The 20,123-nt window shown below is 40.3% G+C and overlaps 1 protein-coding gene across 3 annotated transcripts in view; it reads left to right on the top strand.

Annotated features, from left to right (window-relative positions):
- Window positions 1-20,123, top strand: part of METTL9 (methyltransferase like 9) — a 46,187-nt gene that overhangs the window by 7,689 nt on the left and 18,375 nt on the right. For all 3 annotated transcript variants that reach the window (XM_019806762.2, XM_034670267.1, XM_034670266.1), the window contains exons 2-4: window positions 7,132-7,322; window positions 11,629-11,838; window positions 17,337-17,521. In XM_019806762.2, coding sequence (XP_019662321.1) covers window positions 7,132-7,322; window positions 11,629-11,838; window positions 17,337-17,521 — 586 coding nt within the window. The remainder of the gene's footprint in view (window positions 1-7,131; window positions 7,323-11,628; window positions 11,839-17,336; window positions 17,522-20,123) is intronic.

Below are 20,123 nucleotides of genomic sequence, written 5' to 3'. Positions count from 1 at the left end.
CATCCTCATAACAACTCCCAGAGGTAGGTGCTACACCCCCTTTTTTGATATAAGATTGAGCCTAAGAGAGATGAAACTTGCTCAGGAGACAGTTGGTAGGTGGCAGATTTGGGTTTTGACCCAGCTCTGTCTGGTTTCAAGGCCCAAGCTTTCCCCACCTTTTCATGATGTCTCTCCTAGGAAACCTTGTGTTGTCTGAGGGTCTGTGAATGTAGGCTGCCTCCTTAATAGGAAACTGCCTCCATTCTAGTGGATCTCTGTGTAGACATTGAAGCTATGTAGCTATACAAAAACACCAGTTGGAGTCTTGCAGCTTGTGAGTTAGACAGGAATGGGACAACTGTTCCAAGTTTTGGCCTTCCTCCAGTTTGTGCACGCTTTGGTCAAGTTTAATGTTGGAAAAAAAAAAATCTTACCTTTCTCTTTTTTTCTGATACTATTTCTCTGACACTGCCTGGGTGTTCCACAGTTCATTTCTCTTCTGACACAACCCAGAGTTAACATCTGTCCAGAGGCTTAAGGGCTCCATCCTACAAGACTGCCCTCCCTTCAGATGCCAGGTGCAAGTTGTGGGTGCATAGACTATATACCCATGCTTCTGCCCAACTTGGTTACAGATTCTGGGGTTCTCACAACCCTCCCTTAGGTTAGATAATTTGCTAGAATGACTCAGAACTTAGGAAAATACTTTACTTGTTTACTGGTTTATTATAAATTATAGGCTGCTATTCAGGAAGAGCCAAATGGGTGAGATGCATAGAGCAAAGTATGGGAGGGGGTGGAGGGTGGCACAGAGCTTCCGTGCCCTCTCCAGGTGAGCCACCCTCCCAGCAGATCAATGTGTTCAGCAACCTGGAAGCTCCCAGAACCCTGTTGTTTAGGGGTTTATGAAGGTTTCATTACCTAGGTAGGCATGATTGATTAAATCATTGGCCATTGGTGATTGAACTCAATCTCTAGCTCCTCTCCCTTCCCTACAGGTTGGAGGTGGGGCTAAAAGTTCCAGTTGTACCTCCTCCCCAATCATATTAGCATACAAAAGATACTCTTATCACTCAGGGGATTCCACAAGGGTTTTAGGAGCTCTGTGCCTGGATCTAGGGGTTAAAGACCAAATATTTTTTTATTATGCCATCTTACCTAAAATCAGGAAGTTGGCTTTTTTTTTTTAATTTTTTTTTAAAGATTTTATTTATTTATTTGACACAGAGAGAGAGAGAGCCAGAGAGAGGGAACACAAGCAGGGGGAATGGGAGAGGAAGAAGCAGGCTCCCAGCGGAGGAGCCTGATATGGGGCTCGATCCCATAATGCCAGGATCACGCCCTGAGCTGAAGGCAGACGCTTAACGACTGAGCCATCCAGGCGCCCCAGGAAGTTGGCTTTTTAAAATAATTTTTAATTCCAGTTTCACTGTGCTCAAGTCCTTTGTATTTTGGAAGAAAAGACTCATATAGCACATGTTTGACTCTTGAGGAACTCAAAAATAAATTCAGAAAAACTTCTACTTGTGTCCCTGGGTCTGATAAGCAAATATAATCTTATAGGAAAATTGCATTTATGCTTTGAAGGAATGATTCATCCACCAAGGTTATATAAAGATTAGGAGATGTTCATGGGCTTAAACTGTAAGACCTGACCTAATACCTTATTATTTTAATTAGTGAATTAGTCACATACACGTTAAGATCTCATGTCCACCTGATTTGGCTGTTTATGTGTCTAATTTTTAGTATCTTTACAGTCTTGTTGCAAGTGGGGAGAACATTGCTATTTACTGTAATTTCTAGATTTCTTGGTTAGTTATCACAACCTGCTTTGTACTTGGCATCAGCAGATGACTGCATGGCATAACTTGGTTTGATTAGAATTTGTCATTTGAAAGATTTCCTTACTTATTTGGATTGAAGAGAATTCAAGTAAGCTTTAAAGGAAGATGCTAAGACGACGTTTTTCCAGACAGCGGTCTCCAGCTGAGGAGGCCAGCCTACTGTAAGTAGGGTGGGCACACAGTCCTTCCAATGTGAACATTTAACAAGCATGATGCTTTGTTCTTGCCTGTGCACCTTGGTCTCTGTAGTCTTTGAGGAGCACACATTCAAAGAACTCACCTGCTTGAAAGTGCATGGGAGCCTACAGACAGGCCACCAGTGCTGTGAGCTCATTACAGCTTTTCATTTAAGCTGGATTGTCTGGAGAGAGGAACTCCAGGGGACCGCCAAATAGTTACAGGCGCTCCTGCATTGATTTTTTCTCTATCAGCATCTCCTCTTAGAGCAGGGGGACTGCTTATTTAAGGCCTGAAGGTCCTGGCCAAAATCATAATCCCATTATGATTCCCTTGGTTCCCTTGGTTTCTGATTTTCTCTCTCCTCTGGAGTTTAAGTTCCTGGAGGCCAGTGAGTCCATCTTTAATTTTCCCTAGACCACTGTTAAGCTGTGATAATTAAGAAACACTAATGAAATTTTCTGGGTTGGCCCATGTAGTCACTCTCAAGCAGTAGTGATTTTGCCTCCCAGGGGATGGGCGTTTGGCAATGTCTGGGACATTCTGGGTTGTCACGACTGGGGGAGGTGCTCCTGGCAGCTAATGGGTAGAGGCTAGGGATGCTGCTGAACATTCTATAATGTATCAGACAGATCCCGTAACAAAGGATTATCTGGCCCCTAATGTCAGTAATGCTGAGGCTGAGAAACCCTATAATTTAATTGCTATCTAGATCAGATTATCTTTTCTCTAAACACACCCAGTCCAGTTTAGTTGGACAGGATGGTCCTATTTCTTTTATGAAAATGAATCTCAGACACACTGGGTAGACTAAAGAGAAGCTTCTGTGAAAGAAACTTTTATAATAAAACAACATGCATCTAGAATAGGAACCCAAATCATCTGGAAGCGCTCAGAAACTCCAGGCTTCCCATTTATCCAGAAGTTGTGAGGTGGTAAATGAAATGTGAAGCACTTGGCCATGTTCCTGGTACAAGGTAGGTGTTCAGTGTTGTCCTTTGTTGCTTGCTTGTGATGATGCAATTTTGTGGTGAGTGGGTAGGTTTAACCACTGTTTGCAGAGGTGGGTTTAAGCAAGGCCTTTCAGGGGCACCTGGCTGGCTTAGTCAGTGGAGCATATGACTCTTGATCTCGGGAGCATATGACTCTTGATCTTGGGATCATGAGTTCAAGCCCCACATTGGGTGTAGAGATTTCTTAAATAAATAAAGTAAAATAATAAAATAACTTAAGAAAAGCAAGACCTTTCAAAAACCTTGGAGTTGTAGGAATTGACAGAAACCCAGTGATGGCTATCTCTGTGGCTGTCCTTATATCCTCTCTAGGATTTTGCTAGAAACTCCAAATTCTGTCTGTTACGCTGCCCGTGATTTTTTTTTTAAAAGATTTATTTATTTGTTTTGAGAGAGAGCATATGTGAGCAGGGGGAGGGGCGGAGGGAGAGGGAGAGAAAGAGAGAGAAGTGGACTCCCTGCTGAACATGGAGCCCAACCAATGCCCCATCTCAGGATCCTGAGATCATGACCCGAGCCAAAATCAAGAGTCAGACCCTTAACCGACTGAGCCACCCGGGCACCCCTAGGCTGCTGTGATTTTAACAGTGATTGATTTGACAAACATTTATTGTTCATTGTATCTGTGCCAGGCACTAAAGTCAGTCCCTACCTTTATGAAACTGTCTCCCCGGGAAGATAGACACTGAACATACAGTTATGTGTAGTTATTCAATTCAGTGGTCATAAGTGTTGCTGAGGAGATATATGGGATATAGGAGAGGGTTTTCGAATGGGGGAGGACCCTACCTAGTCTGCAAGTTCAAGGTAAACATACTTGAAATATTTAGGCTTAGGTCGAATTAACCAGGTGAGGAGAAAGTGCGTTGGGGTGTTGGGAAATGTAAGGGACAGAGCAAACACCATGTGGGACAGCCATGAGAAAGGAGCCTTCCAGAAAAAGAGAGGAGTACAGTGTTGTGACATAGCGAATGGCCAGGGGTTGTGGGTGGCAGACAGTGTTATGAGGTAAGGCTGTGGACACAGAATGGACAAAACGCGGAGGGCTGGGGAAGCCATATTGAGCATTTTGGGTATTAGCTTCAGACTTACGTGGAGCACGGTTGTGATGCGATTAGATTTGCATTGAAAAATTTGCATTTTAAAGAGGTTTGCCAGGTAACTTAAATTTTCAAACCACTTTTAATTTCTGGAAGATAAAAATGCCATCTACATTTAAATGTGTATGTTAAAAAAAACCTTTATTGAGATATAATTCACATACCATAAAATTCATCCTTTTAAAGTGCACAATTCGGTGGTGTTTAGTACGGTGTCTTCACAGAGTTGTGCTGCCATCACCAGTCTAATTTCAGAACATTTTCATCACTCCAGAAAGAAATCCCGTATCCATTAGTAGACACTCTCTCTTGCCAACTACAATCTGCTTCCTATCTCTGGATCTACCTGTTGGACACTTCGTGAAAGTGAAATCGTATCACTTGTGGCCCTTTTTGACTGGCTGCTTTCTCTTTCCTTTAGCATAATGTTTTCAGAGTTCATCCATGTTGTCACATCAATCAGTACTTCACTGTTTTTTATGGTTGAATAATCTGTTTTCTGTTGTATGGACCAGTCATATCTTGTTTATCCATCAGTTGATGGGCATTTGGGTTGTTTCCACTTTTTTGTGATTATGAATAATGCTGCTGTTGGAGTTGACATTTGTATCCTGCAGGTGGTCAGGAGGAACATGGATTTCTACCTTTATCTTTAAAGAGGAAGGCTTTACTCCTTTTTATTCTGTAGCATATTCTGTTCAGTAAGCAGTTTCTTTTTTTTTTTTCAAGATTTTATTTATTTGAGAGAGATAGAGCGAGATAGCAAGAGAGAGCAGGAGCAGGGAGGAGGGAGAAGTGGGCCCCTGCGGAACAGGGAGCCCGATGCAGGGCTCAATCCCAGGACCCTGGGATCATGACGTGAGCCGAAAGCAGATTCTTAGCTGACTGAGCCACCCGGGCGCCCTAGCAGTTTCTTTTCTGAAACTCTTGTGTGCCTGTAAAGGTTCGACCACATGTGTTAATGTCAATGAATTGAGTGAAATGCTGTTAAGAACTTGAGTTTTCCTCTTGGCACTTGAAAGCAATATTTGCAGTTAATGATGCCAAGCCTTGCTTAGTTCTGGGAGTCGGAGTCCATTGTTGTTCCAGTTGTCCATTTACAAGTGGATGCCAAGGAATTCTTAGCTCCTCTGTTTCACTTGAATGACTTCTTGTCCACATTAATAGAATGTACCTGATTGCCTTCTACCAAGGTGATGGCTTTCATCTTGATTAGTCATTTCAGAGAATAAAAAATAAATAAAAGTCAGAGTGGCCTCAGTATTACAGAGTTCAGAATGTGCACCAGAAGGTCGTGAGTATAATAAAAAATGGTTTATGACCTGCACTGGGGTATAACTTCAGGCACAATGAATATTAAGAGTTAGTTAATGATTAAGCAAGAACATTTTCAGAGGAAGGAACAAAAGAGTAGGCAGTAAATATAAGAAGCTTCACAGCTTATCACATAGAGTGGAAAAAATGAAAATGGTTTTCAAGTCCAAGCAGTTTTGGTAACAGTGTTTAAATGGTGAATTAAATCAGTCAACAGTTGGGAGATTTGGTATCTGGTTTGGGTATAGGGTTTGTAAAAAGGTGAGTTAATCTTTGCAGTTTTAATGTGCCATTTGCTTGTTTGTATTAGTTTCTAACTGGTTTGTTTCAGTGTTAGTGTCAGGAATGTTACCCAAGATTTCATTCAACATTTAGCAAGCTTCGGATGACTGTTTTGAAATTGATCCACCAGTTGTGTAAGCAGTATGGGACACCTGCTGATAAATGGTCATATTTGTGAAGGGGAAGCAAATTACTTTTGGCCAATAGACTGTTTATTGGGAAAAATAGATTTTTTCTTAGCAAATAATGGATTAAGAAGAACTGGTCAACCCTATAGTTTCATCATTGTAATTAATGGCCTACCCTTATTTATCAGGCCATGTTAGAGGAATCTCATTGCTGTTATTATAGGATTCTTCTCTGTGTCTGGTACTATATTGAGGATTTGCCTGCATTATCTTGTTTAATCCTCTCAATACCCTACTAGGATAGATAGATACCAGTGACATCTCTAGTCTACAGATGAATGAACGGAGGCTCAGAGATTAAGTGACTTGTCTGAGCTTACACAGGAATGGCAGAGCCAGGACTTGATTGTGGAGCTGACTCTAAAGCTGGCCTCCCCTACAGTCTACCTCCCCCCTTCCCTGGTACACTAACTCTAAATGAAAATGGAAAACATTTATTGTGGAAGATTAAATTTCATCCACGGTTGAGGTTCTTGAATTTTGTTCTCAAAAGTGTATTCTGGTTAGAGCCCGTTCCTAGATATCTGGTTCTCTAGCATGTTACCACTTTGTCTTCTGGTTGATTGCAGTGTGACCTTAAGTAACTTCTTAATCTTTCTCAAGCGCCTATTGCCCCTGTCTGTGAGAATGTTATATGACCTGGTAAAGGACACCTCATTATTTCTAAAGGCCTCTGTATAGCCTACAAGAAGAAAGGCAGATTAATCTGGTCACTAGTGTTAACTTCGGCTGCTTACTTTGCCATTGATTTGTTTGGTGGTTTTGAATTAAATCACTGCATTATGTGACTGTTTCTTTATCTAAAAACAAAGTTAGTAATGCTATTTTTGCCTTCTGATGTTGATTTTCAGTGAAGGAGAGGCCAGCAGAGCTTTCCCAGATCTCAGGGTACTGGGGGTATAGTGACTGAAATATTGGGCCAGGACTCAGAACCCCTGGACTATGGCCTGGCTTTGCCACCTACTAACCTACTAAAGCTGCCTGACTCAGAAACCTCTTCAACTTTCCCACCACCCCCATCCCCTTATGAGAATTACATGAGAAATTAATGTATTTTACACTTTATAGGTCATCTGAGTATAAGAGATGATTATCCTCAAAGTGCCAAGTGCCATGAGCTTATAGTATTTGGAGATATTAGATTTGATTTAGTCTTCTGGCTTTTGTTTTTAGACTTCTTGGATGACACTTTAGTTGTGTGTTTTCACTTTTTCTTCTTCTTTTTTAGTGGTATGTGTGCAACAGAGAGAAATTATGCGAATCACTCCAGGCTGTCTTTGTTCAGAGCTACCTTGACCAAGGAACACAGATCTTCCTAAACAACAGCATTGAGAAATCAGGCTGGCTATTTATCCAGTTGTATCACTCTTTCGTGTCATCTGTTTTTAGCCTGTTTATGTCTAGAACATCTATCAATGGGTAAGTGAATCTTATGTATTTTTCCTTCATCCTTAAGTTTATAAAAAGAAAATGAAAGAGAAAAGTTATTTTGTTGAAAGTGTTGACTGCCTCAGCTACAACACTTCTCCTAGTCAGAATCCTTGGCAGTGGGGCCAGTGTCTTCAGCCTTCTGCAGATATGCTTTTTAAATTCACCACAACTTGATAAAGAACCTTGGTAGTCTGTATTTCTGCGGTGGGAGTACTTCTTGGAACAGTGCTTCCCAGCTTCGATGTGTGTTAAGACCCTACCTGGAGATCTGGTTAACATACAGATTGTGAGTCAGTAGGTCTGGGGCCAAACTCCTAAGTGATACCCATAGTGCTGCTAGTTCCCTATGGTAGAGAGTGGCAAGAGCTAAGACCCTAACATAAGCCGAAGAGGAGAATCTTTGCCTTAAGCACACTTTCCACGAGGGAATTTTTTGGGGGGATTTAATTAACACAGCAATGTGTGATGGCTTATTTCGAGTGAAGGGTCCAAAATCTGTTCTTACATAATGTCTAGGCTCACCAGAATCTTTTAAGCTTACTGTGGAAGTACCTATCTCCAGAGTGGTTCTCTCATATAAATCCATGGAAGAAGCTTTAGGAATATTTTTTATCTTTTCTTGGCCACATTTCAAACATCCCCAAGTCCCAAGAATCTACAATGCCAAGGAGAAAATCAGTAGGGCTCAGTGTTTACGAAGCCTTGTTGGACCACTGGTTAGGCCCACTTTTTTCCCCCCTTGAGGTTTGGAGCCAGCTTCCCTGAATCTGGATCCCCAGTCTATCATCTGGTCCTTTAGTATATTTTTAGGCACCATGGGCCATTTCTCAAGATTTCTTACTTGATTTTCTTCATTGTTTATATGAAATTGCCTTAAGTTTGCTTCAGCAAACAGTTGTTATTTTTGTATCAGTAGTTGAGTTTATACAACTTGGTCTGACATTTTGTTTCTAAAATTGGCTACACCGAATTTCTGTTCTATACTATATTATTTTTCTTTGGAAAGCAGACAAGTCATTGTAGCAGTAATTCTTACTCTTTATGGAGTCCTTTACCTCTTTAAAAATGATAAAAGGTAGGAATCCTCTCTTCAAATAGTATTTGCATTCAACATTTCACATATAAGTTTGGGAGATTTCAAACTCTGAACCACCTCTCACCTTCACTGCTACCCCTGCCCGCATCTTCTGCTCCATTGGATCCTGGTTGAAATTCCCTGATTTGGGATTTCAGTTTGGTTAGAAAGGCAATACATTTAATCAATCCCTTTGGATTCCCTTATCTATGGTTCTCACCTCTCACTTTTCCAAAACATGTCCTATCCTGTGTCCTGTCTCACCTGAAAGCTTAATTTTCAGCCTGTTGGTACTTTCCATCCATGATAGATTATTACCATGAATGGCTGTCTCTTTCTGAAATAATTACAGGCATACCTCATTTTATTGTATTTCTCTTAATTGCACTTCATAGATACTGCTTTTTTTTAAAAATTTAATTGGAACTTTGGGATAACCATGCATCACACAAGTCTATCAGTGCCATTTTTCCAGTAGCATTTGCTCACTTTGCATCTGTGTGTCATATTTTGGTGGATTCTCACAATATTCAAACTTTTTCATTACTATATTATGATAATCTCTTATCAGTGATTATGGCTTGGTGAAAACTCAGCTTATGGTTAGCTTTTTTTTTTTTTTTTAGCAATAAAGTACATTTTAACTAAGGTATGTACATTTTTTTTTTTAGACATAATGCTGTTGCACACTTTATAGACCACAGTATTGTGTAAACATAATTTTTATATGCACTGGGAAACCAAACAATTCATTTGGCTCTGTTTTTTGTGGTATTTGCTTTATTGTAGAGGTCTGGAACTGTACTTGCAGTATCTCTGAGGTATCCTGTACTGTGTGGGACCTTCTTGAATTAAGAAGATACTTCTCAGACTTCCATTATATCAGCAAGGGGAAGGCAAAGTCAGAAGAGACTTGATAGCTGTTTTCAGAGTTTATATTATAAGGAAAATATTTATAAGGAGACACACCTCCTCTATAGATTCTATATCTAGAGAGAACTTAGATTGTGTGAATAAAAAAAACCCCCCCCCCCCCCCGCCCGTGGACACACTAACTTTGGAAATTAAAGACAAATTAGGGAGCCGTACCTCTCCGTGGTATGTGTTTGCTGGAAACTTTGTATTGAGCTAGGTCCATGTCTTGGTATTTTAGGTGGGATACTTTTTTATTGTGTGGGCCTGACCCACATATATCAGGAAGTCTAGCTTTTCTGGCCTCCCTCACTAATTGACAGCATTCCCAAGCCATTGGGACTATCTCAGACTCTCCCACCTACTCTCACCTACCACCCCAGACTCTCCCACCTACTTCCACTGCCCCCTAGAAGGCAGAGTTGGTCCCGGTTGAGAAACACTGGACTTGAATTTTGATTTGACAGTTTTAATCTTTTTGTGGAGCCTCTGTTGCTCGTGATCTTTGGAAACAGGACAGTGCTTCTCTCTCTGGTGCCTTTGAGTGTTGATAAGTCAGATGACCTCCTGAGCTCTGACCTCAGATGACCTCTAGCTCTAGAGTTTTAGGATTCTCACGTCAGGGTTCCTTACTTCCCAAGCAGTTGGCTAGGGAAGCATGTTATTTTACAACTAGGAAAGTTTGAGCCAAATAACTGTTTTTGCAAGTTACTTTTGATCCTGTGGCAAGTCAGCACCGACTCTGGGAACATGCATCCCCCAAGCCATGCTGCCTGTACCCTCTTCCTGCTCTGACTCTGGCCCCTGTGTGAAATTTTGTAAAGCTCTTGCAGTAAGTTCAGTCCCTTTTCTCAGATTTGCTTTCTGCAGCCTATTGTTCCACTAGAAGATAAAAAAACAACTGTCTTGGAGGAAATCACTTTTCTCTGTAAGGTACAGCATGGTGTTTAGCAATCTCTGATGTCCATGCTCCCCATAACCCCTAGTTTTTAGCATTTCTGTGGGGCAGAAGATTTACTGTCAACATATTACTGGATATGGTTAAACTCTCCTAAGGCCTTAATGGGTAAAGGGGAGAGACGGAGTTTGTTATATGAACTTTGCAATTTGAATTCTTTCCTAAAACTGGTCTTACCAGGAGCACCAGGTCGCATGGATCTTTCCAGTCACCATGTAACATGTACCTATGATTATTTCCGGGAGGTAACAGTACTGTACAGGTTTCCTTGCCATTTCCTAGACCCATGGTTTTCAAACTATGTTCCAGGGTCTGAAGAGGAAGTGCCTCAGGAGCTGCTTCAGGCTTCGGGGAAAGGCCCAGATGTGGCAGCTTCTCCAAGGCTCTTAACCTCATTTCTGCAGCAGCTCTCCATTTACCATTCTGTGTCGTCTTTGAGCTCCATTTCATTTCAAGAAAAGGTTCTGCTGCTTAAAGGGAGTTGGAGAAGCCCTGCCCTGGAAAGACTAGGATTTGAGAGCTAAAAAACCAGAGCTAAGTGGGGAGTGCATTCTGCTCCCCAGCATGATGCTTCCATGAGACCTGGTTTGAGCCACAGCTGCTGTTCCGAGAGTTCTCTCTGATCTCCACTTAATCCCTCTTCAGCTCTTTTTAAAAAGGCATTACTGTGGTTTTGAATGTTTTTTAGGATCTTTAGAAATAATAGGACCCAGACAATTGTATAATATATAAATCGATGGAAGTATGAATCTACTTTTTAAATGCAAATTAACTGATATCATAGGGACCACTCTTTTCTGTTTTTCTTTGGTGTCTCTTAAAAATCTATGATAGTGAAGCTATTTTTTTCTCACCCATTGTTTAGTTTCGTAACAGCTCTTTTTTTCCTATTTGATTTTTCTACTTAGTGTTATTGGCTAATGCTATAGTCTGATTCTGTTGGCCTGTAACAGAAAGCATTACTCCATCCATCGCTCCTTTCTAGTTTGACATAAATTCTTCACATTCACCTTATAATTTCTTACTTAGTCTTCTTCCCTTCCCTTCCTCTCTCATTCATCCTGTTTCCTTTCCACCTTTTTCTGCTCCCCCTTCTCCACTCTTTATGGAGTATTATTTGTAATCTCAGAGCCGAACGATACCTGGAGGTATTTTCTTATTTTACTAACTTTGCTTTTAACCCTATAAGTCATTATAAAAGGTAATGTATAATTTAATCATATAATCACATAAAATAAACATTTTGTAGGTTCAGGAGGCTATTGGGGCTGAATTACTGTGGTTGCTCTGAATGTACGTGGGGGTGCTTAATTTGCATGGATTCTTCCATTTCTGTCCTTTTTTTCCAGGTTGCTAGGAAGAGGCTCAATGTTTGTGTTTTCACCAGATCAGTTTCAGAGACTGCTAAAAATTAATCCAGACTGGAAAACCCATAGACTTCTTGATTTAGGTGCTGGAGATGGAGAAGTCACAAAAATCATGAGCCCTCATTTTGAAGAAATTTATGCCACGGAGCTGTCTGAAACTATGATATGGCAGCTTCAGAAGAAGAAATACAGGTATAATTTTTAGACATGGTTTGGGGTACATTTCTTGGTTTTGGATGTATTTCTTCTTATTTAGTATACATGCTGCCAAATCGAGCACTTGAGGAGTATATTATTTAAAGGATATGAATCAGAAGCAATTTTCCAGGATTAGAAAATTTTTAAAACTTTCCATACTACAGGAGGATAGAAACTGAGAGAGAAATCACCTTTCCTTCCTAGTATTATTTTGGACTAGAGGAGTTGTCACTATGGAAGGAGAAGGGCAGGTGAGGGACAACTTGGTAAAGGGAGATCAGATGTAAAGACTTTTCCCTGATTGGAATCTGACATTCTTTTTTTTTTAAAGATTTTTTTAATTTATTTACTTGACAGAGATAGAGACAGCTAGCGAGAGATGGAACACAAGTAGGGGGAGTGGGAGAGGAAGAAGCAGGCTCATAGCAGAGGAGCCTGATGTGGGGCTCGATCCCATAACGCCGGGATCATGCCCTGAGCCGAAGGCAGACGCTTAACCGCTGTGCCACCCAGGCGCCCCGGAATCTGACATTCTTAAAGCTTGGATTTTGTTTTTGTTTTTTAGTGAAAAAAATTTTTTTGCTGTGGTAAACTGCATAACATAGAATTTGCCATTTTAACCATTTTTAAGAGGACAGTTAGTGGTATTAAGTACATTTACGTTGTGTAACCATCACCACCATCCATCTCTAGAACCTTTTTGTTTTTCCCACTGAAACTCTGTACCCATTAAACACTTATTCCCCAAACCACCACCCCCCATCCCCAGCCCCTGGCAACCACCATTCTGTGTTGTGTCTCTATGAATTTGACTACTCTGGGAACCTGTAATAGGAATTATACATTATTTGTCCTCTTGTTTTTGTTTTGTTTTTTTTTTAAGATTTTTTTGTTTATTTATTTGACAGAGATAGACAGAGCCAGTGAGAGAGAGAACACAAGCAGGGGGAGTGGGAGAGGAAGAAGCAGGCTCACAGTGGAGGAGCCCGATGTGGCTCGATCCCATAACGCCAGGATCACGCCCTGAGCCGAAGGCAGACGCTTAACCACTGTGCCACCCAGGCGCCCCTATTTGTCCTCTTGTGACTGGTGTATTTCACGAAACATAATGTCTTCAAGGTTCATCCATGTTGTGGCGTGTATCAGAATCTCCTTCCTTTTTAAGGCTGGATGATACTCCATTGTATGGATATACCACGCTTGGCTTATCCATTCATCTGTCAATGGACACTTGGGTATCTTCCACCTCTTAGCTATTGTGCATAACTTCTGTGAACATGAATGTTCAAATAACTGTTTGAGTTGCGGCTTTCACTTTTGTGGGTGTATACTCAGAAATGAAATTACTGGATTATATGGTAAGACTATGCTTAATTTTTTTAGGAATTGTCATACCATTTTCCATAGCAGCTGCACTATTTTATGTCCCACCAGCAATGCACAAGGTTTCCAGTTTCTCTACATCCTCGCCAATACTTGTTATTTATATATGTATTTATATATATATATATATTTATTTATTTTTGATAATAGCCATCCTAATGGGCATGAAGTGTCAAATCTTGGTTTTCAGACCATCTCCTGCTTGAAAGACTTAGGAAGAAGGTGTTCTTTTTCAGTATGGATTCTACCGAATGGGAGAAGAAGGTGTTGGGTACAGAATGCAGGAGGTGAGAATAGGGCCTGCCTCCTCTCATATTTTGGAAGTCAGGCTGAGCCTTACAAAAAAGGGAGAAAAGAATTATGCACTCTCTTTCCTATCCACCTAAGTTTCTGCTCATACATGCTAACCCTAGAGACAGAGCATTGGTGTAGCTCTTGGAGCAGGATTGAATTGAACATTGGCAAATATGGAAATTCTTAGCTTGGAGAACAGAAGACCAAGTAGGAAGGGGGTGGAAGGGAAGGTTACAATCAACAAATATAATGGGGTTTTATATGGAAAGAGGAGTAAGTGTTGTCTTTGGTATAATCATGCACAGCCAGCTCTTAGAAGTTGAGGTAGAATTTAGGGACATTTACCTTCCTAACAGCTTGAGCATCCAAGTCCTTGCCACTTTCCATGTTTAAATAGCTGTTAGGGATGCTATTATAGGAGACTTCTATCTGCATGAGGTTGAACACCATGACTTGTAAGATTCCCCTTAGCTCTAGCAGTCTGTCTCAGGTTAGATCCTGGAGGGCCTGTGTGATAATAACTGAAGTATTTCTTCACTTAGAAATTAATGCATCATTTTAAAACTTGGAATGTTTTGGCCTTTAACAGTGACTTAAATCATGCTAAATTCCTAATCTGATGCTCTCCTTCCACTTAAAAAAATGTTTTGAAAGTGCATATGGGGAGGAAGGTGTTTGAAACGTCTTCATTCCCCTCCTGCTCACTTCAGTTATTATCACACACCGTTCCTACCGTGCCTGACTTTAATCCATTATCTGGAGACTTGGGATCTTTCTTCAAAAGAAAATATTGTAGTTAAGAGTTCTGCTTCTCGGGGCGCCTGGGTGGCTCAGTCAGTTAAGCGTCTGCCTTTGGCTCAGGTCCTGATCCGAGGGTCCTGGCTCAGCGGGGAGCCTGGTTCTCCCTCTTCCGCTGCCGCTCCCCCTGCCTTTCCTCTCTCACTCGCTCCCTCTCATTCTGTCTCAAATAAATAAATAAAATCTTTTTTTTAAAAAAAGAGTTCTGTTTCTCATGTTAACATCCTCTTTATTTTCTGTTTTTAATGAAAAGATATTGGAGACTGAAGTGCAGACTGCTGTTCACTCTCAGCCCATCACCCTGACAGCAGACTGTCAGGCTCTTTCTCACCTTAGCTGGGGAGAGCAGGTTCATTGACCTGAATAGAGCACTAGGAGAGTTTCCAGGTTGTCATTTTTACTCCACCAGTGACTTGCAGTGTGATTTGGCAGGTGACTTCTTCCACTGTTCTCATGAGGAAATCTTAACCATGTGTCTTATTCCTGGGTTAATATGCAGCTTGAGTGGAGCCAGTACATTTGTCTTCGTTGGTGGAATTGAGTTTACAAATGACAAATCACCAAACAGAAGTAAAGATGAAGTTGGGCTTCTAAACGTGTAGCTGTAACTGTCCCCTGTGTTAAAGCCCTAATTTTCTGTTACCAGCATGTCTTTCTTTCTTTCAAGATCTGCAGGTAATTCAGAGGTGGATTTAGTGAGATTATTCTAGATTAAAACATGATGATAATGCTTGGCTTCTGCTTCCTTATAGATGGGCCCAAGACTTTTTTTTTTTTTTAAGATTTTATTTATTTATTTGACAGAGACAGACAGCCAGCGAGAGAGAGAACACAAGCAGGGGGAGTGGGAGAGGAAGAAGCAGGCTCCCAGCGGAGGAGCCTGATGTGGGGCTCGATCCCGGCACGCCAGGATCACGCCCTGAGCTGAAGGCAGACACTTAACGACTACACCACTCAGGCGCCCCGTTTTGTATTTTTTTTAAATCAAGTATATGATTTATTTATTTTTGCAGTTTATGAATTTAAATAGGCTCTTTGACTAAGGTATTAATTTACAAATATTCCTTTTTAATGGTTCATCTCGGTTTTTAAAATGGGAATTGATAGTATTTGTATCCTGAAAGTAGGATCTTTATAGTTTGAATGAGCTAAATCTGGTTTCTAAAATCATCATTGAAGTTACAAGTTCAGTACAATAAAGTGAGTTCGGAGCCCTAATGCCCTACTTAATTCAAGCAACAAAGGAATCTGACTAGTCCCTCGAAGTTGGTTAGAGTGTTGTTTTGGAGGAGGCTTTAGTTATTAAAAAAAAAAAAAAATCTAGACTGAAAAGAAGATGCAGCTGAGTGGTTTGTGCTCCTTTTATTCTGCTATTCGAAAATGCTCTCAAATATCACTATGCTAATGAGTTTTCTAAAACAGCCCTCATTATACTTTAGCATTTTCCAAGATAACTCTACGGTATCTACTCAGCATTATCAGAGACTTGTTTACCAAAGATCCTTTCTTCTGTTTCCTTTTTTCCTCCTGCCTCTATCATAACATGCCTCACCTGCCACATTCTGATTGTCCTAACCAAGCAGGAGTAAGTAATTTACAGAATTGCCTTAATGGTGTGGCTAACAAAGACTCTTGATAAGAGAATTCCTTCTCTCAGTGGATAAAACATTGTAAAGGACTTAGAAATGTTCTGAGAGAGAGAGAGAGGGAGGGAGAGAGAATGAGAGACTTGAGAGTGGTGTGGTAACTTGCTTTTCTCTTACAGTTTTAATAGGGTGTCCTGTGCTTTATCGTTTTCTATATAGTTATTCAGATAATGAAGATTCTAGAGTATGGAATGGCATCTGTCTCCTGGGAACAGAGATATGCCCAAAAGGCCATAGGTTGTAAATGGAAAGTATCTTACACCACCCCCAGCCATTCTTAAAAATAGGAGGGACCCCAGGAATAGAAAACGTGAATACGTGATGTATTTTATTATTAAATTCCAATGGATGTAGAAAGTAGGATTTTTTGTTCATTTGATATTCAAGAATTTGATGGCCTATTTCAAAAGACTTATTTATCCATTTTAGAAAGAGAGAGAGGGGGGCGCCTGGGTGGCTCAGTCGTTAAGCGTCTGCCCTCGGCTCAGGTCATGATCCCAGCGTTCGGGATCGAGCCCCGCATCGGGCTCCCTGCTCAGTGGAAAGCCTGCTTCTCTCTCTCCCACTCCCCCTGCTTGTGTTCCCTCTCTTGCTGCCTCTCTCTCTGTCAAATAAATAAAATAAAATATAAAATAAAATAAAATAAAATAAAATAAAATAAAATAAAATAAAATAAAATAAAATAAAAATAATAATAAAATAAAATAAAATAAGAAGAAGGGGGGGTGCAGAGGGAGAGAATCCTTCAAGCAGATCTCTCTACCTGTGGCTGAGCACAGAGGCTGATGTGTGGCTCGATCCTATGACCCACAAGATCACGACTCATGTAATCATGACTCATGAGATCCTGACCTCAGCCAAAACCAAGAGTTTGATGCTCGACTGACTGAGCCGCCCGGGCACCCTGACTAACCCTGATTTCTAAGCTTAGAATTACTAACTCACAGTTCCCTGGATCTCAGCAACTAGTAGAGTTACTAAAAGAAAAGGTGACTTCTTGTATTTTGCTTAAAGTTTAAAAGAGGTAGTTTTAAATGAATAATACGTTTTTAGGTAAAAAAACTTTGATGGCCTATTTAGAACCGTTTTTATCACTTTATATCTTCATATGTATTAAACACAATTAGTTCTTATAAAGGAAGTATACGTTTTTAGTTTTGGAAATAGGTGAAATGCTAAATTTAAAGAAATAGGGTTGCTGTTTTTCTTTGCCTGGCCATTTTATTACCTCAAATATAAATTATAAATGAAAGGTCTTGCATTTACTTTGATTTAGAAGATAGAAGTTAGAGCCTATACTGGCATCTCAGTTGTTCTTAAAAATGTCTTTAAGGGGGTTTGTATCAATCAAGTTTTTTCTGATGTTTTCAGAGTGCTTGGTATAAATGAATGGCAGAATACAGGGTTCCAGTATGATGTCATCAGCTGCTTGAATTTGCTGGATCGCTGTGATCAGCCCCTGACTTTGTTAAAAGATATCAGAAGTGTCTTGGAGCCAACTAGAGGCAGGGTCATCCTCGCCCTGGTTTTACCCTTTCACCCCTATGTGGAAAACGGTAAGTGTGGTCAGATCGCCTCTTACCCAGCATAGATGTTTATTGGTGTTTGTGATTTCTGTTCTCTTAGAGTAGCCTGGAATTTAAAGGAATATGGTTAACTCATGGAAAATATCACCTTGGTTAATGCTCATCGTAATGCGGATTTTGTAGAACTCTGGTGTTCCCTTTACAGTGGTAATAGTGAGTACTCAGGTGGGTCTGCCTGCTTGAAACTGAAAACCTGAAATGTGTCCATATTTTTGCTCCTAACTGGAGCCTAAACCATTTACTAGCTTATAAGCTGAGTCAAAAAATAAGTGATGCCTTTTAATTTACCTGCATTTATTGCCGAATGTCATCGTTGATTTGTACTTTACATGTCTTGTTCCAGACTCTCAAAATGATAAATGCTGTTATAGGTTTTACCCTTCTGAAGACCATTTGTGTTCCAGCATGCATCATTTCTTTGTGTGACATTTGGTTTTTTGATTGCATAGTCTTGCTCTTCAACAATACTGAATGAAGAGTATATTAAAAGAAATGGTTTGATTTCATAGGACTTCATATTTACTGTGACCCGGTTGTAGTCACATTAACTCATGGTTTTAGCTAACACAGTTTGCATTTCAGGTCATATTGAAAGTTATGACTTTAAGCCTTTCCTTTGCAGTTTCATAAGTTCATGTGCAGTAATATAAAAATTATTTGTTATGTAAGTAATACGTGTTAATATTTAAAAATCTTTAGTTTTCCCATTTTACTGCCCAGTTCAGCCTTGGATTCAAAAACTCCAAGAGCTTGCAGACATTTTTAAGAAATCCATTACTATTTCACAAGTGTTGTAGTTATCAAATATCTGTGAAAATCTGTCTTAGGGAATAATACTCATGTTTGCTTATCACCGTGGAACTCCAATGTAAATCCTTGCCACTCACTTACTTCTTCATTTCTTTTTGTCCTTATTTTTTCCCCCCTCAGGTCATAGTCCCTTCAGATTAAATGCTTGCTTTAACATTTACCAAATGGTTTTAGATTTATGTTGATGATGGGGTAAATGGAGAATTCCTTACACATAGGAGGGTGGGAAAGAGTGCAGGTAGACCTGATAGTCCCTCCCCCATCTAACTTCTCCATTTTTACATTCCTGGTGTAGAATCACTCGTCATGGTAAAGAAAACATTGCTTTAAGTGTGTGTGTGTGTGTGTGCGTGTGCGTGTGTGTGCACACACATGTGCATGCTGTACAGTGAAAACCCTAGTAAATGTCCTTGATAACTCAGCAACCTGACCTTTTTTCAGTGCTGTTCCCTGTGTAATTAAGCCTCTGCTCCATGTCTGCATTGCAATCACTAGTCATCAGGTTGTAAGGTCCCAGTTTCCTGTGTCCTGTTGGGCAACCACATGATAGAATTTTAGTGCTATTTCCTGGCATAGCAGGAGGTGGAAGAGCAGGGGAAGAAACTAACTGTGAATTTTATTTCCTCGTGTTTCTCACACTGAAAATTGAGAGGAAATCCAACTGGACAAAGCCTGAAAACAAGCTCCTTGATTGTGGACACATAGCACAGAGTTGCCTATTGAGTCCAAGGAGTCTGACATGTGACACATAGCAAACCTGAGACAAGAAGCATTGTTGCTGTGGGTGACCTTTAGTGACCTATAAATTTTGCACATTGCTCCATGGCACTCTATTATTGCTTCCTTTCTCTAAGTCACTAATTAGATCCTGATGATTTCCATGTGACACGGTGTGAGGACGGTGAACTGCAAAGTGACCTTGCTGTGTGAGTTCATGAATACTGGGCTGTTTGAAGAATACAGGAGTGTGCTTTGCATACTTGGCTCAATCTGTTTTTTAACAAAAAGCAATTGTAGATGAAATGATTTTTTGTAATTTTTTTATCTGTCTTTCAGTCAAACCACAGCAATTTTGTTACTGTGGAATTTGGAAAAAAAATGTAAAATGTGTCTTTCTAATTTCAATTTGAGTTTATTTGGTTGACTGACCCAGTTTTGGTTAGAGGTCATTAAATGTTTAATTTTTTTTTTTTTTAAGATTTTATTTATTTGACAGAGATAGAGACAGCCAGCGAGAGAGGGAACACAAACAGGGGGAGTGGGAGAGGAAAGAAGCAGGCTCATAGTGGAGGAGCCTGATGTGGGGCTCGATCCCATAACGCCGGGATCACGCCCTGAGCCAAAGGCAGACGCTTAACCGCTGTGCCACCCAGGCGCCCCTAAATGTTTAATTTTTTTAAAACTGTGATTTTTATTAAAAAATGCGATTCATGGTAAAAAAGAGTTCAAGCAGCTAGCAAGAGGGCATACATGAAAATTTTCTCATCCCTTCCAGTTCAGTCTTGTTCAGGTCTCTTGAATATTTTTCTTAAGATAATCAATGCAAATTCACTCTGTGTGCATGTGACAAAATTGATTATATAATTAAATCCCATTGTAAATCCTTTGGTTGCCTTTTTCCACTTAAGTATATCTAGAAAATCATTCCTTACCAGCACATATGTACCTCCATCATCATCTGGATATAAGCAGTGGTATGCTGGAGCTGGTTTTACTGGCTCATGAGAGCTGATTATTATATTGTCATGAAGTTAGTGAACTG

Source organism: Ailuropoda melanoleuca, chromosome 10, assembly GCF_002007445.2.
Source record: "Ailuropoda melanoleuca isolate Jingjing chromosome 10, ASM200744v2, whole genome shotgun sequence".
Classification (NCBI taxonomy): domain Eukaryota; kingdom Metazoa; phylum Chordata; class Mammalia; order Carnivora; family Ursidae; genus Ailuropoda; species Ailuropoda melanoleuca.
The sequence above is the reverse complement of the archived record's forward strand: the minus strand, read 5'-3'. Positions and strand labels throughout refer to the sequence as shown.